The 15,123-nt window shown below is 41.7% G+C and overlaps 1 protein-coding gene across 1 annotated transcript in view; it reads right to left on the reverse strand.

The window, feature by feature from the left end:
• The window catches only part of gtpbp4 (GTP binding protein 4), a 39,211-nt gene extending 25,503 nt beyond the window's left edge, over nt 1-13,708 (reverse strand). The window contains exons 1-6 of the mRNA XM_070881591.1: nt 13,601-13,708; nt 10,503-10,673; nt 9,490-9,593; nt 4,078-4,214; nt 2,078-2,178; nt 218-310 (exon numbers count right to left, since the gene is read on the reverse strand). Of these exons, the coding sequence (XP_070737692.1) occupies nt 218-310; nt 2,078-2,178; nt 4,078-4,214; nt 9,490-9,593; nt 10,503-10,673; nt 13,601-13,648 (654 nt within the window). The 5' untranslated portion in view covers nt 13,649-13,708. The remainder of the gene's footprint in view (nt 1-217; nt 311-2,077; nt 2,179-4,077; nt 4,215-9,489; nt 9,594-10,502; nt 10,674-13,600) is intronic.
• Between the last annotated feature and the right edge of the window lie 1,415 nt (nt 13,709-15,123).

Here is a 15,123-nt window from a genome sequence, read left to right on the forward strand (position 1 = left end):
TTTGAGGTCAGAAAAACAGCACAAAACAACTATTGTGCTGAATGTTTAGCATCTGTAACAAAGGTCAACGAATTCAAAGCACACATGTATATATGAACTTATATGTTACACTTTTAAAATACAATACACAAGATAGGATTTTATGCTAGTGCACACCTGTAACTATTTATAACACAAAATACATGAGGAAATATTTTACAAGTTTGCGGACACTAACCTGCCAGCGGAGGTACTTGTAATCCATATGTCCCACAAACAATGACTTTGTGGTAAAAGCATATGGTTGGACTTCAACATCCGCCCGAGTAATCTGCAAGCAAACAAATTAATATATCTGTAATTGTAAATACAAGATTTTAATACAAAACAGAGCCTAGAATATAAAAATTACACAGAATTCCATACTTATTGCATCAAAACATAAAATTAAGTATTGCTTTAAAACAAATCAGCAGCAGCTATTATGAAGGGTCTTGTTCGTTACTGCACACTATTCCAGTTTCAGAGTCAGCAAAACTGGCACCGGTTTCGGTGTGTAGAATTATGCTGTAAACCCCTCAACTTATTTTGCTCAAAAAGGCTCACAATTTTGCATTCTAAATACAGAAGAAACATTTATAATTTAGAAGAAAACTAATTATACAAAAGGGAAGAGTTTGCCGGGATCAGAATTTATGACTTTTTCCAATCGGACAGGACAGCATAGCACATCATGTGTGAAATATAGCTAAACATAGTTTGCTTAAATGTTTTTTTTTTAAAACTTGATATTCTACCACAGATGCCCTAAAACACAAGAATAAAACTTTGGTTATTATCTGTAATTGTTTATTGTGTATATCCTTTTCATGTTTTCCCATTTTAAAAGCCCTGGTCATTTTCGAGACTGGAAAGCTGACTGTCCCACACAAGTTATCCAATAACAGATCCCTGCAAGTAACATAAATCTGAATGTGCATGATTGGAACTTTGCCTTCTTCTACTTCAGTGCAATGAAAACAGTGCAACTGTAGCTCTGGACAGGCATCATCACCAAAATCCTATTTATTAAAAATGATGCAAACACATTTAATCGGCTTTGAACTCATGGCTATGTTAAAATGAATTAAATGTATTAACTACAGCAGTAATAAATGTTAGTGCTGTATAGCTATATTATTTTTATGCATGGTAAGGCGTCTATATTGAACTTTGAGTTATATTGACATTCTTCACCATTATCTTTATGCTTGGACATGTGTTATGATGCAGGCAGGGAAGTGGAGCTGAGCCCAAGATCAGGTCAGCCATGATCTTATTAAATGGCATACTCCTGCTCCTATTTCTTATGTTCTTATGTTACGTTCTTATGATTAATGATAATTACATTTTGAAACTGAAAAATATATTCTTATACTGAACAATTTGCAATTACAAAACACTAGTCACATAACAAAATGTTTAAAGGAGCACTGGGCACAAACCAGAATGTAGGAGACAAAATAGGTGAGGTGACCAAAGTTACAGTACAATCAAAACGCTTTGAAGAACTATTTAAAGTTATAGAAGGTCGTGTAACAAAATTGAAGCATTTTAAATCGAAGATTTAGCATGGCATTGACTTCATTAATTGTCTTAGTAGCAGAATTAAAGCCCGGCTTCACTCACAGAAATCATGTCCCAACATAACTTAACACAAATGCGACAGATTTTAGTGGGTTTCTGTGTGCCTGGTGTCCAAGCAAATGTACACTTGCAATATAAGCTGATGGCACTTCATTACAGCTACCAGTCTTGGAACAGAAGTGCAGTACAACCTAAATGCCAAACTCCATGGACATTAAACGATCCCCAAGATAACATTATAATTGCACTGAACAAATGGACAGATTAACTGTCAAAGAACCAAAACAGCTTCTGACCTACTGCTACAAGCCACTTACTAAATTAATAACTTAGAAGTTTTGTGATCTACATGTGACATGTAGGAGTTAAGATTATTTTGTACTACTGTTGTCACCATACTTTGTCTATAATGACAGACTGTTTTAACAGCTGATAAAGGGCATAATAGGCACAAAAAAATTCAAGCACACACCTTGTTGATAAAGCTGGATTTTCCAACATTTGGGTACCCACAGAGCAACAAAGTCCTTGTGTTGGGATCAATAGATGGCAGACGAGAGAGATGTTGCCGCACTGAAAGAGAAGGAATATTGAAGCACTTAACATATTCTAAGCCATTGGATACTTTAAAAACTCAGTCGGAATTACTGCTGAAACTCATTCATTTTTTTGAGAAAAGATCAGCTGTTTTAGCCCAATCCATGGAGAAAAGATTTCAAACTAAAGATTTAAAATGGCCAATCAATCCTAAATGGCTGGGTAGGAAGTAATCATTGTTAAATACACAAACTTTGCTTTCTGAAAAATTGTGGATAAATCTAATTAAGAACATAAGATACATCTCCATACATTGGTCAGGAATTTCCTGGGATCTACAGCCACTCCGCCGTGATAACTTCACCGAAAGTGCGGCAGAAACCCCGCAGGCACTGATTCCACCACACATCCAGTGAAGTTACAGCAGTAGAGAAGGAACAGCTTTCGGGAAGTTACCAGACATAGTGCTACAGTTTCCCAAACCTGGTTTTCTGGCACCTTCAACTGAGGTTCAACTGCCCGCCTCAAAGCGCGACGAAAAAAGATGTCGGTATTCTGGCCGCTCCCCAGCCTCTCTTCGGTCGTGGCGCTGCGTGGCCCAATGGATTGGGGGCGAAAACAATGCCGGGACCTCTGCACATGCACGCTAGAGTCTGCGCAGATGTGCAGTAAGCTCCTGGCAGGCCGAATCTGTGAGTACGCGCTGCAGGCTGTGTGGGAGGGGCCTGAAGCACGCCTTCCCGAGCCCTGGCCGAATGGACTCCCTCATCGGTGGCCCACTGCGTTCCCTAAGGTAGGACTTCTATTTTTTATTTATTATTTACTGATTGATTTTGGTGCTTTAGGTGCAGGGTTTCTTTTTTTTTAAAATTTTTTATTTATTGATTGCTTATTACTTTGGTCTTGGTGCGTTAGGGGCAGGGTTCCTTAATTGCTTATTACTTTTTGTGCTTTGTTTGGTGCTTGGTGGTGCTTTAAATATAGTTACTTGTGCCGATTCCTTAACTCTAGGTAAGGTTTTTCTGTGCGGACAGAAGTGGCAACATTTGCTGGCCTAAGTTAGTTTGGAGCAACTATTTGCTGGCCAAACACCTAAAACAGAGGGAAGTGGCTGGAACGCCCCCATTTGAAAAAAAAACTGAACTAAAAAAGAAACCTAACTACCTCACTTACACTGGCACAAATTAAATGGCCAGAAATGCAACTAAAAGAAAGTCCAGAAAAATCAAGCTGCTCCAAAAAAAAGGAGCAACTCCTGGAGAAACTTGGGACCATAGACTTTATTCGTATCCATCATTTTGAAAACTACAATAAGTCTGATCTACTCTCACACTTTTATCACTGCCCCAGGAAGTGTGCGAGAACTATGCGAGTCAACTCTCCCTGGTGAAGATTTGCATTTAGTTAGCACCTTATCAGGTTGAAACATCTCAAAGTGCTTCACAATAGAATTTACTTTTCAAGTACAGTGATTTGTTATTCAGGTTTGTAGGGCATTGCTATCATTATTCTGTGACAGCAATGTCCTATAAACTGCAATGAGATAATCAGTTAACCTGTATGGTGGATGGAACAACAACACCCTTCTATTCTTCAAACAATATCACTGGACCTTCAACATCCACCTGAACAGGCATCTCGTCCAATGGACCTCATCTCTGATGACAAGAGCATTCCATCAGTACTGCACAGGAGCATCAAGAGAGATTATTCCTAGAGCAGGGTTCAAACACACAACCTTCTGACCCAGAGGTGAGAATGTTACTAACTGGGACAAACTGTTGGCAAGCATAGGAAATACACAAACACCATATGCCATCAAATCAGTTTAACATTTTTCACCCAAGTGTTGAAATATGGATTCTATGGATTTTGAAAGTCAGCTCAAAAATCTCTCAACCCTAATAAATGAGTATATGAAAGTCTGGCACTTACCTTGTTCCAAATACTCTAAACTTTGTTTCTGTCGTTTGAGAATAGTACACATGCGCCCCAGTGCTGCACGCTTCAGTTGTTTGCAGCGGTACAGAGAATCGCCATACTTCAGCAGACGTACATAGTCCTTAGCAACACTAGTTGAAAATTAGATTTTTATTTAGATCCAATTAAACATAGGAATATAATATAGTCTAAAAGTAATTTATTGAAAAAAATCTGAAATAGAACAAATGCTATTTTTGACAGATCCAAGCTCAGTTGTTCATTGGTAAATACAAGACAGAAGAGGAGTACAAGGCAGGTCGTGCAGGAGTCCCCCGAGTCCATCTTGCTCTCCAACCAGTATTCTGTTCTGAGTACTGGTGAGGGCGATGATGCCTCTGGGGAGTGCAGCCAGAGCCAAGTCCACGACACCACAGGTGGCTCAGCTACACATGGGAAGGTGAGGAAGAAGAATGGAAGACCAATAGTGGTAGGGGATTCAATAGGGGAGCAGATAGACGTTTCTGTGGTGGCAGACATGACTCCAGGATGGTATGTTGCCTCCCTGGTGTCCGGGTCAATGATGTCACCGAGCGGCTGCAAGAAATTCTAGGAGGAGGGAGAACAACCAGAGCTCGTGGTCCATATCAGTACCAATGACATAGGTAGAAAGAGGGATGAGGTTCTGCAGGCAGAGTTTAGGGAGCTAGGAGAGAGATTAAAAAGCAGGACCTCAAAAAGATAGTAATCTCCGGATTACTGTCAGTGCCATGTGCTAGTGAGCACAGAAATAGAAGGATAGAGAAGATGAATGCATGGCTGGAAAGATGGTCCAGGCAGGAGGGCTTTAGATTCCTGAGGCATTGGGACTGTTTCTGGGGGAGGTGCGACCTGTACAAGCCGGACGGGTTGTAACTCAACAGAGCCGGGAGCAATATCCTCGTGGGAGGGTTTGCTAGTGCTATTGGGGAGGGTTTAACTAGCTTGGCAGGGGGGTGGGAACCGAAGAATAGATTCAGTGGAGAGAAGCAAAGCTGGAATTGGGCAGAGAATGAGAAGTAGAAAGTGAATTTGGAAGACAGAGGAAACAAAGGCTGGAAAATAGACAACAGGGGAGTTTGGCAATACTAAATGGTTTATACTTCAATGCAAGGAGTTTAGAAAATAAGGCAGATGAACTGAGAGCACAGATTGACACTTGGGAGTATGATATTAAAGCTATGATTGAGACATGGCTGAAAGGGCAGGTATGGCAGCTCAATATTCCTGGTTACAGGGTTTTCAGACGGAATAGAGAGGGGATTAAAACAGGAGGCGGGGGGGGTGTCGCAGTATTGATAAAGAAACAATTAAGAGGTGTGAGAAGAAATGATGTTAGAGGGTCATCAAACAAGGCCATATGGGTTGAATTAAAGAACAAAAAAGGGGCGATCACACTACTGGGAGTGTACTATAGACCCCCAAGCAATCAGACGGAGATAGAAGAAAAAATGTGGGCAAATTGCTGCGAAATGCAAAAACTATAGAGCTGTAATAGTGGGGGATTTCAACCACCCTAATATTAACTGGGAAAAGGGTAGCGTGAATGGTACAGAGGGTGCGGAATTCCTAAAATGCATTCATGAGAACTTCTTTAGCCAGTATGTAACAAGCCCAACAAGGGAGAGGGCGGTTCTGGACTTGGTTTTGGGGCATGAGGAGGGGGCAGGTGGAAGGGGTATCTCAGTACTAGTGATCATAATTCAATAAGATTTAGGGTAGTTATGGAAAAGGACAAAGGTGGACCAGGAAAAAAAGTTCTCAATTGGGGTAAAGCCAATTTTTCTGAACGAAGATGGGATTTGGCCAAAGTGGACTAGAAACAGCTACTTGATGGTAAATCAGTGTTGGAGCAGTGGGAGGCATTCAAGGAGGAGATCCTGAAGGTATAGAGCAAGTATGTTCCCTTAAAAAAATGGGTAGGGCTAACAAATAGAGCCAGCCCCCTGGATGTCAACGGATATGCACAGTAATATAAAGAAAAAAAGGGAAGCTTATGACAGATAGAGAACTCAACACTGCAGAAACTCTAGAGGCATATAAGAAGTGCAGGGGTGCAATTAAAAAAGATGTCAGGAAAGCAAAGAGAGAGCATGAAAGAATGTTGGCAAGTAAAATCAGGGAAAACTGAAAGATGTTTTATAAATACATTAAAAGCAAGAGGATAACTAGAGAAAGAGTGGGGTATTAGTGACCATAAAGGAAATGTGTGCATGGAGGCAAAAGACATGGGTAGGATTCTTTATGAACACTTTGCATCCATTTTCACAAAAGAGAGGGACGATACAAACTTTGCAATGAGGGAGGGGGTGTGTGTGAAATATTAGACAAGATAAACATAGTGAGAGAGGAAGTATTAAGGGGCTTAGCAGTTTTGAAAATGGATAAATCCCCAGGCCCGGATGAAATGTATCCCAGGCTGTTGAGAAGCAAAAGCGGAAATAGCCGAGGCTCTGACCAACATTTTTTAATCCTCTCTGGCTAGTGCGGTGCCAGAGGACTGGAGGACTGCTAATGTTGTACCTTTGTTTAAAAAGGGAGAAGGGGATAGACCGAGTAATTACAGGCCAGTCAGCCTTACCTCAGTGGTGGGAATTATTGGAAAAAATCCTGAGGAACAGGATAAATCTTCATTTGGAAAGACATGGATTAATTAAGAGCAGTCGGCATGGATTTGTCAAGAGACAGTCATGTCTGCTTAACTTAATTGTATGTTTCGAGGAGGGAACCAGGAGGGTTGATGGGGGCAGTGTGTATGATGGAGCGTATATGGATTTTAGCAAATCTTTTGATAAGGTCCCACATGGCAGACTGGTCACGAAAGTAAAAGCCCATGAGATCCAGGGGAAAGTGGCAAGTTTGGTCCAAAATTGGCTCGGAGGCAGGAAACAAAGGGTAATTGGGGGAAGGTTTCGAGGAGATACGAGGGGAAATTTCTTCACCCAGAGGGTGGTGGTGGTCTGGAACTCACTGCTTGAAAGGGTGGTCGAGGCAGGAACCCTCACATTTAAGATACTTGGACTGCACTTAAAGTGCCGTAACCTACAGGGCTACGGACCAAGAGCTGGAAAGTGGGATGAGGTTGGATAGCTCTTGGTCGGCCGGCTCGGACACAATGGGCCGAAATGGCCTCCTTCCGTATTGTAAATTTCTATGATTCTATGATTTAGTAATGGAGCAACAAATTGACACATAAAAATATATTTGCATCACTCCATCACAAATTTGTTCAATATACAGAAATTCTATTCTAGGCCAGGTAAATCATCCAGCTGGGTGTTTTTAATAAAAGATTTTGTGCACTGTACAACTACTGCAACGTAAGTACTCAACCATCGGATGAGTAACTTTAATACCAGAAGCTGCTAAAGTAACCATGTTACAATTTTGTCAATTATGCTTGCTGAGACATCCCGTCTCTTCACGATGCTATTTTCATACATTTTTTCTACCTAACCCAACATAACCCATTTCATACTTTAAAATCTTGTAACGACCCTTATTTCTGTTTCCTGCTGGCTCCCATGGTCCACTTTGGTGGTGAGCACAACTTTCAAAAAGCCAGGTTTTCAATTGGCTTAGTTGGAAGACTCTCAAGCCAATTGACAGGATAGAACATCACATCACAGATGCAACCAAATCATTTTTTACATGTTTTTATACAAACATGGAATGGAACATCTGATTTGAAGCACTTGAAGATTTAAGGTTTTAAATCACTTCTATCTTCCTTTAAAAAAAATAAAGTGAGGATTATCTGAATTATAGGCTTCATCACAACCATCAGCAGGCCAACTGGAGCTGTGGTTCATAAGAACATAAGAATTAGGAACAGGAGTAGGCCATCTAGCCCCTCGAGCCTGCTCCGCCATTCAACAAGATCATGGTTGATCTGGCCGTGGACTCAACTCCACTTACCCGCCCGCTCCCCATAACCCTTAATTCCCTTATTGGTTAAAAATCTATCTATCTGTGACTTGAATACATTCAATGAGCTAGCATCAACTGCTTCCTTGGGCAGAGAATTCCACAGATTCACAACCCTCTGGGAGAAGAAATTCCTTCTCAACTCGGTTTTAAATTGGCTCCCCCGTATTTTGAGGCTGTGCCCCCTAGTTCTAGTCTCCCCGACCAGTGGAAACAACCTCTCTGCCTCTATCTTGTCTATCCCTTTCATTATTTTAAATGTTTCTATAAGATCACCCCTCATCCTTCTGAACTCCAACGAGTAAAGACCCAGTCTACTCAATCTACCATCATAAGGTAACCCCCTTATCTCCGGAATCAGCCTAGTGAATCGTCTCTGTACCCCCTCCAAAGCCAGTATATCCTTCCTTAAGTAAGGTGACCAAAACTGCACGCAGTACTCCAGGTACGGCCTCACCAATACCCTTTACAGTTGCAGAAGGAGCTCCCTGCTTTTGTACTACATCCCTCTCGCAATGAAGGCCAACATTCCATTCGCCTTCCTGATTACCTGTTGCACCTGCAAACTAACATTTTGGGATTCATGCACAAGGATCACCCAGGTCGGGTGGCACGGTTTAATGTTTTATGTTTTGCAGATAAACTCCAAAAAGAGTTTCATGCACAAGGAGCCATCAGCCAGTCCAGGCAGCGGGCGGTCGAGGGGGTCGTTCAACTTGACTGCCTGCCTCTCTTCCGCTCTTACATCCGGTCCAGGGTGTCCTTGGAGATGGAGCACGCGGTGTCCACCGGTACGCTCGCGGCCTTCCGCGAGAGGTGGGCACCGGAGGGACTGGAGTGCATCATCACGCCCGGCAACCAAATTTTAATTTGATTTTACGTTTTAAAGTTTAATTTATTTTAATTGCCGGTGCTTTTAGTGTCCCCCTTCCCTTTTATAGGGGGCACTGGGGAAAAATGTGATATTAGTGCCCAAAAAAAAAAACAAAAAAAAGAAAAACACAAAAAAAAACCACAAAAAAGGAAAAAAAAAAGGGCCTTGTAAATGTCTGCTGTGTCATCCAGGGCGGGTGGCACGGTTTAATGTTTTTTGTTTTACAGGTAGACTCAAAGAGTTTCATGCACAAGGACACCCAGGTCCTTCTGCACCGCAGCATGTTGTAATTTCTCCCCATTCAAATAATATTCCGGCTCGTTGCCTGAATATCAGAATTATTTTTCCCTTGCTGAGACGGAACACTGCAACCAAGTCTCGCAAAACATTCCTTTGGGACAGAAGAATTCAAGTGTCACTTGAAGCAAGGAATCAAACTTGCAAGCTCAAGATTTCAGTCCAACACCCTATTCTATTCCAGGTTCTTTGGTACCCATTACAGCAATCCAACTTTTTGGATAGCAACAAGTGTAAAACCACTGCCATACTACTTGCATTAAACAAACAGAGATTAATGAAAATCTTACTTGTCAATGAGGTTCTTTGCAATATTAATCTGCCCCAATGCCAGCTTGTAGTGATCTTTGTCATACAGCACGTTCATCAAGTCAGCATAAAAAGGATGTATGTCCTAGAAATAAACAAGAAAAAGGTTTTACTATTCCTAAAAGCGCAATTAATTTAAAGCGGCTGTTTAAGTGACATAAAATATCAGAAATTTTGACTGACATGAATTTAAATTGGTTTATCTAAAGTTGTGAGATACCAGTGATTTTCAGCCATTGCTAGCGTAGAGTATGGTTTAAGCCAATTAATTGGGGAATCTTTATGTTGAAAATGAAGTTCTCCAATTTTATCATCTCTACTAAGCAAAATGTATTACTACAAGATTGAATGTATTAAGAATCAATGGGTATCATAAAAGACTTCTATTGAAAGAATGTTCTCATTCATTAACATCGCCTGCCATATCCCCCAATTGGTTATAGAATTAGTAAACATCATTTTTTGTTTCTGGGGTTTTGGCCACTCAATATCTCCCTCTGACTTTTGGGTGTTAAATTAGCAGGAAAAACAGTTTTTCAAAAACTGAGCAACACCTAACAATACAAATAATCCTTCTGGATTAAGTCGGTTCATCACCACCTAAAACCTGTTTTTTTTGCAGTGAAATATTATATTAAAGTAACTTAACCATGACTCTGCTCACTTCTGAAAGCATTTTCAAATATTTTAACTATATGGAAAAAAATATTAAAAAATATGCAGCAATATTTCACACCCCAGGCTCTCTCAGTAAGCCATTTTAAATCAAAAATCACAATGAACCTTTTCATCCAACTCTCAAATATTTAACATACAAGAGATTATGCTTTCTCTTCACTAAATTAAATACCAACACATCAATTCCATAAGTATGCGCTGCATTTGATGAGATATAAAAGTGCTTTAAATTCATTTGTAATTAAAGTAAAATAAGATGAGGTTCAGCAGATACATTGTACCATTTTTTTAAGCTGCCACACAATAACTGACTTACATCAAGTTTCGGAAAATCAGTTAGAATCATAATGAGACGATCATGATAGTTTTGTTGAGTAAACTTAATCTTTCGCATATAAAAGTGACGAATTCGGTTAATTTGATAATTTTTGTGAATCACTGTTGGTGTCTTCCGCTGGGTTTTTGACAACGTCAGGTCAATGAAGTCCTAAAACAAAAAGACAGAAAATGTTGACTTACAACAGAGTTTCTGATCAAAACTGACATTTTTGCAGGCCATTAATCATTCATTTTATCATATCACAAAAACTTTCTCTGAGAGGTTATGGCAATTTTAAAATTCCCTCTAGTTCAAATGAACACACAAAAAACAAGATCATCCTGCGGCAAATCAGGCCATTGTCTATGTTGCTCTGGTTTATCACATTAACAGATCAGTTGCATTGCCCAATACTTTTTGGAGTTACCATTGCAGTGCATAAGTTTTCAAATGCACTAACACCGCAGGATTTCTAACTGCAATGTAAACTTCACCTCTTCAACAGCTCGAGAACAACTTGAGATGTGTTCGCTACGGTCTTTTAAAATATATGTGTCGCCCTCAGCCTTTCATATCAACCAATACTATATGTTTTGTATTGGGGCGTCTTCTTTTGGCAGCTCATCTGTTAAATTTTGAATGAGAGTGGAAAACCATTGGATCCATTCAGCTGGAATTGGAAATATAGCATGGAAATCCATGGCTGTGATATTACAAATTAACACTGAGGGAGAGTCACATGTACAAATTTTTATGTATATTGTTTCCAACACATTTAATACAGCAAGTCATTACAAAGTGCTTCACAGATGAAAAAATGGACACCACGCCAAAGGAGGAGAAGTTAGGAGGGGGTGAACAAATCCACGGTTGAAGAGGTAGGTTTTATGGAAGAGAGACAGCAGAAATTTGGGAATTAATTGCAATGCATGGGAATTAGGCAGCTAAAATCTCATAATGGAAGGTGGGGGGGGGGGGGGGGGGGAAGGGGGGCATTAGTGCACAAGAGACCAGAGTCAGAGGAACGAAGAGTTTGGGGGGGTAATTTAGTAGGTTAGAGATAGGGGGATTTAAACACGAGGATGAGAATTTTTTATTTGTGATATTAAGACAGAGCCGATATAGTTCAGCGAAAACAGGGGTGATGAGTGAGTGGAACTTGGTATGGGACAGGACACAGGTATCAACGTTCTGGATGAGCTGACGTTTATGTAGGGTGGAGGATGAGAGTACTTCTCCAGTTTCTCTCATATCTCCCAGACCTCAGCTTGTCCTCGAGCCCCATGACTCCATTCCCACTAAACTGCTGACCACCTAGCTTCTCTTCCTGTCCCCCATGCTAATGAAGTAGTAAATGGTTCTCACTCTCTCTCCTCTGGTACTGTCCCTCTCACTTTCAAAACACTACCACCCCTTCCTCAAAAAAGGTTTCCTTCATCCTCTGCCGTTGCAAACTGTCACCGTAACACCAATTCCCTTACTCTCCAAAATCCTTGAATGCATGTTGATTCCCAAATCTGTTCCTGCCAATCCATGTTTGAAACTCTCCACTCAGGTTATCATCCCTGAAACACCCCTAACCGAAGTCACAAATGACATGTTCTGTGATGGAAGTTGTTATTGACTCAAAATTCCTAAAATCATAAAACTAAAATTCACACATCAACTTTTTGTCACTCTAGATATAACTAATGCTGATCTGCAACACTAGCTGTACTGATATTCATTACAACTATAATTGTTTTCAGTTTGAATATAAAAATAACACCTAAAAATTAAAGTAATTAGCCATAAGGTAGCTGTAATTTCAATTTTCTTAGCCCAGATTCATTTTGTAGATTACAAAATTGGATTTATAAAATAGGAAGTAAGCAACATAAATAACAAAATTGGAAATTTAGCAGTTAGTTTTTTTAAATTAACAGAATTGAACAACCTTGAATTGAGAAGTGGACTGTATACTAAACTTATTTTGACATGGAAAATGTTAAGCACTACACTCTTGAGACAATAAAATCGTTGACCAGACTTTTTTTTCAGCAAACCTGTACAATCTAGGTGTGGTGCTTTAAAAATGAAAGCATGGAATAAAACCAAATTCGCTTTCTGGACTACCATTTTGGCAAATTTCAGTTGCTTAAAAATTCACTCGACTGCTCGCACAGTGAAAAGTTGCAGAGCCAGCCAGCTGCAGAGGAAGGCAGGTGGTATTTAAAGAGCCGAGCCTAGCCCCTTGGTGTTTGCTCTTTACTATAATGGAGGACCGACCCTAAATGTTTCCGACATTACAAGAGTGACTACACTTTAAAAAGTACTTCATTGACTGTAAAGCGCTTTGGGACGTTCTGTGGTGGTGAAAGGCGCTATATAAATTCAAGTCTTTAACTGGGAGAACATCTCGCCCTCGTAAAAAAAAACCTGAAGGGAAAGTATCTGTAAGGGGGGGGCGGGGAAGAGTTAAGTTAATCTGGGTATTAGAATCCTTCACTACCATCAATATCGGGATATTTAAAACACAAGTACAATTTTAAAACAAATATCCCAAATGAACGTGTCCTAGCCAATATTTAAACCTCAAATCAAAAAAAAAACAACTGCTTATTATCACATTGCTGTTTGTGGGAGCTTGCTGTGCGCAAATTGGTTGCCGTGTTTCCTACATTACAACAGTGACTACACTCCAAACAAAAAAGGACGGAATTGGCTATAAAGCGTTTTGGGGATGTCAGGTGGTGAAAGGCGCTATAGAAATGCACGTGATCTTTCCGGCACAACAGCTTCTTTACAAAAAAAAAATCAGGCTGGCGAACACAGTATTTAATAATCATAACGTGTTTAAATACAGCGGCCGTGTGTATGTGGCCTCCCGTCCACCGTCCCTTCCCGGGGCCCAGGCGGCCGCACTGGCAGCGGCTCGGAGCGGGGCTGGGGGGGGGGCAGGCACGTGTACCCGGCCCGGGCCTGCTCACCCCGCACTCGGCCCTCGTCCACGCCGCCAGCCCGACACTAACCTCTATATATATTAATATCCGTATCTTGTCTATGTATTAATAACCGGTTGGTTTCCCTCCCCTCCACGGGCCTCAAGCACCCACCTTGGCGGACGGCACCACCGTGATCTTTTTGAAATTGTAGAGCGCCATCGCCGCTCGCGAGCTCGGCACCAAACGTCCGGACACTGCCGCCGAGAGGCGCAAACAAGATGGCCCCCCTCCCTCCCACACTGCTCCTCCTCCGAGCACACAGAACAAACAGCGCCCCCCTCCCTCCACAGTCCTCCTACCGAAAGCGCACGGGACACTTCAACCGCCAGCTTTCTCGGCAGAATTTTTTTTAATGACGTTGGCGTGAAAGAAAAGAAATGGACTTGCATTTATACATCATCATCATCGGCAGTCTCCCTCGAAATCCGAGGAAGTCGTGCTTCCACTCTAAAATCGAGTTCTCGGGTGGTTGATCAGTCCAATGCGAGAATTCATCATCATAGGCAGTCTCCCTCGGAGTCGAGGATGACTTGCTTCCACACTAGAAATGAGTTCTCAGGTGACTGAAGAGTCCAATGCGGGACCCACAGTCTCCGTCACAGGTGGGGCAAATGCTGGTTGAAGGGACAGGTGGGTGGGGGGGGGCCTGGGTTGCCGCGCGCTCCTTCTGCTGTTGATGCGTGGCTTCACCTTGCTCTCGGCAAAGAGACTCGAGCTGTTCGACGCCTTCACGGATGCTTTTCCTCCACTTTGGGCGGTCTTGGGCCAGGGATTCCCAGGTGTCGGGGATTACATTTTTTCAAGGAGGCTTTGAGGGTGTTCTTGAAGCGTTTCCTCTGCCCACCTGGGGCTCGCTTGCCATGTCGGAGCTCTGAGTAGAGTGCTTGTTTTGAGACTCTCGTGTCAGGCATGCAGGTGATGTGGCCCGTCCAGCGGAGCTGATCGAGCGTGGTCAATGCTTCGATGCTGGGGATAATTAACTAATTTACTGGAATTCTTTGAGGATATAACGAGCATGGTGGATAGAGGTGTACCGATGGATGTGGTGTATTTAGATTTCCAAAAGGCATTCGATAAGGTGCCACACAAAAGGTTACTGCAGAAGATAAAGGTACGCGGAGTCAGAGGAAATGTATTAGCATGGATAGAGAATTGGCTGGCGAACAGAAAGCAGAGAGTCAGGATAAATGGGTCCTTTTCGGGTTGGACATCGGTGGTTAGTGGTGTGCCACAGGGATCGGTGCTGGGACCACAACTGTTTACAATATACATAGATGACCTGGAAGAGGGGACAGAGTGTAGTGTAACAAAATTTGCAGATGACACAAAGATTAGTGGGAAAGTGGGTTGTGCAGAGGACACAGAGAGGCTGCAAAGAGATTTAGATAGGTTAAGCGAATGGGCTAAGGTTTGGCAGATCGAATACAATGCCGGAAAATGTGAGGTCATCCACCTTGGAAAAAAAAACAGTAAAAGGGAATATTATTTGAATGGGGAGAAATTACAACATGCTGCGGTGCAGAGGGACCTGGGGGTCCTTGTGCGTGAAACTCTTTTTGGAATCCCAAAAAGTTAGTTTGCAGGTGCAGCAGGTAATCAGGAAGGCGAATGGAATGTTGGCCTTCATTGCGAGA

This window comes from Pristiophorus japonicus, chromosome 5 (genome assembly GCF_044704955.1).
Source record: "Pristiophorus japonicus isolate sPriJap1 chromosome 5, sPriJap1.hap1, whole genome shotgun sequence".
Classification (NCBI taxonomy): Eukaryota; Metazoa; Chordata; class Chondrichthyes; family Pristiophoridae; genus Pristiophorus; species Pristiophorus japonicus.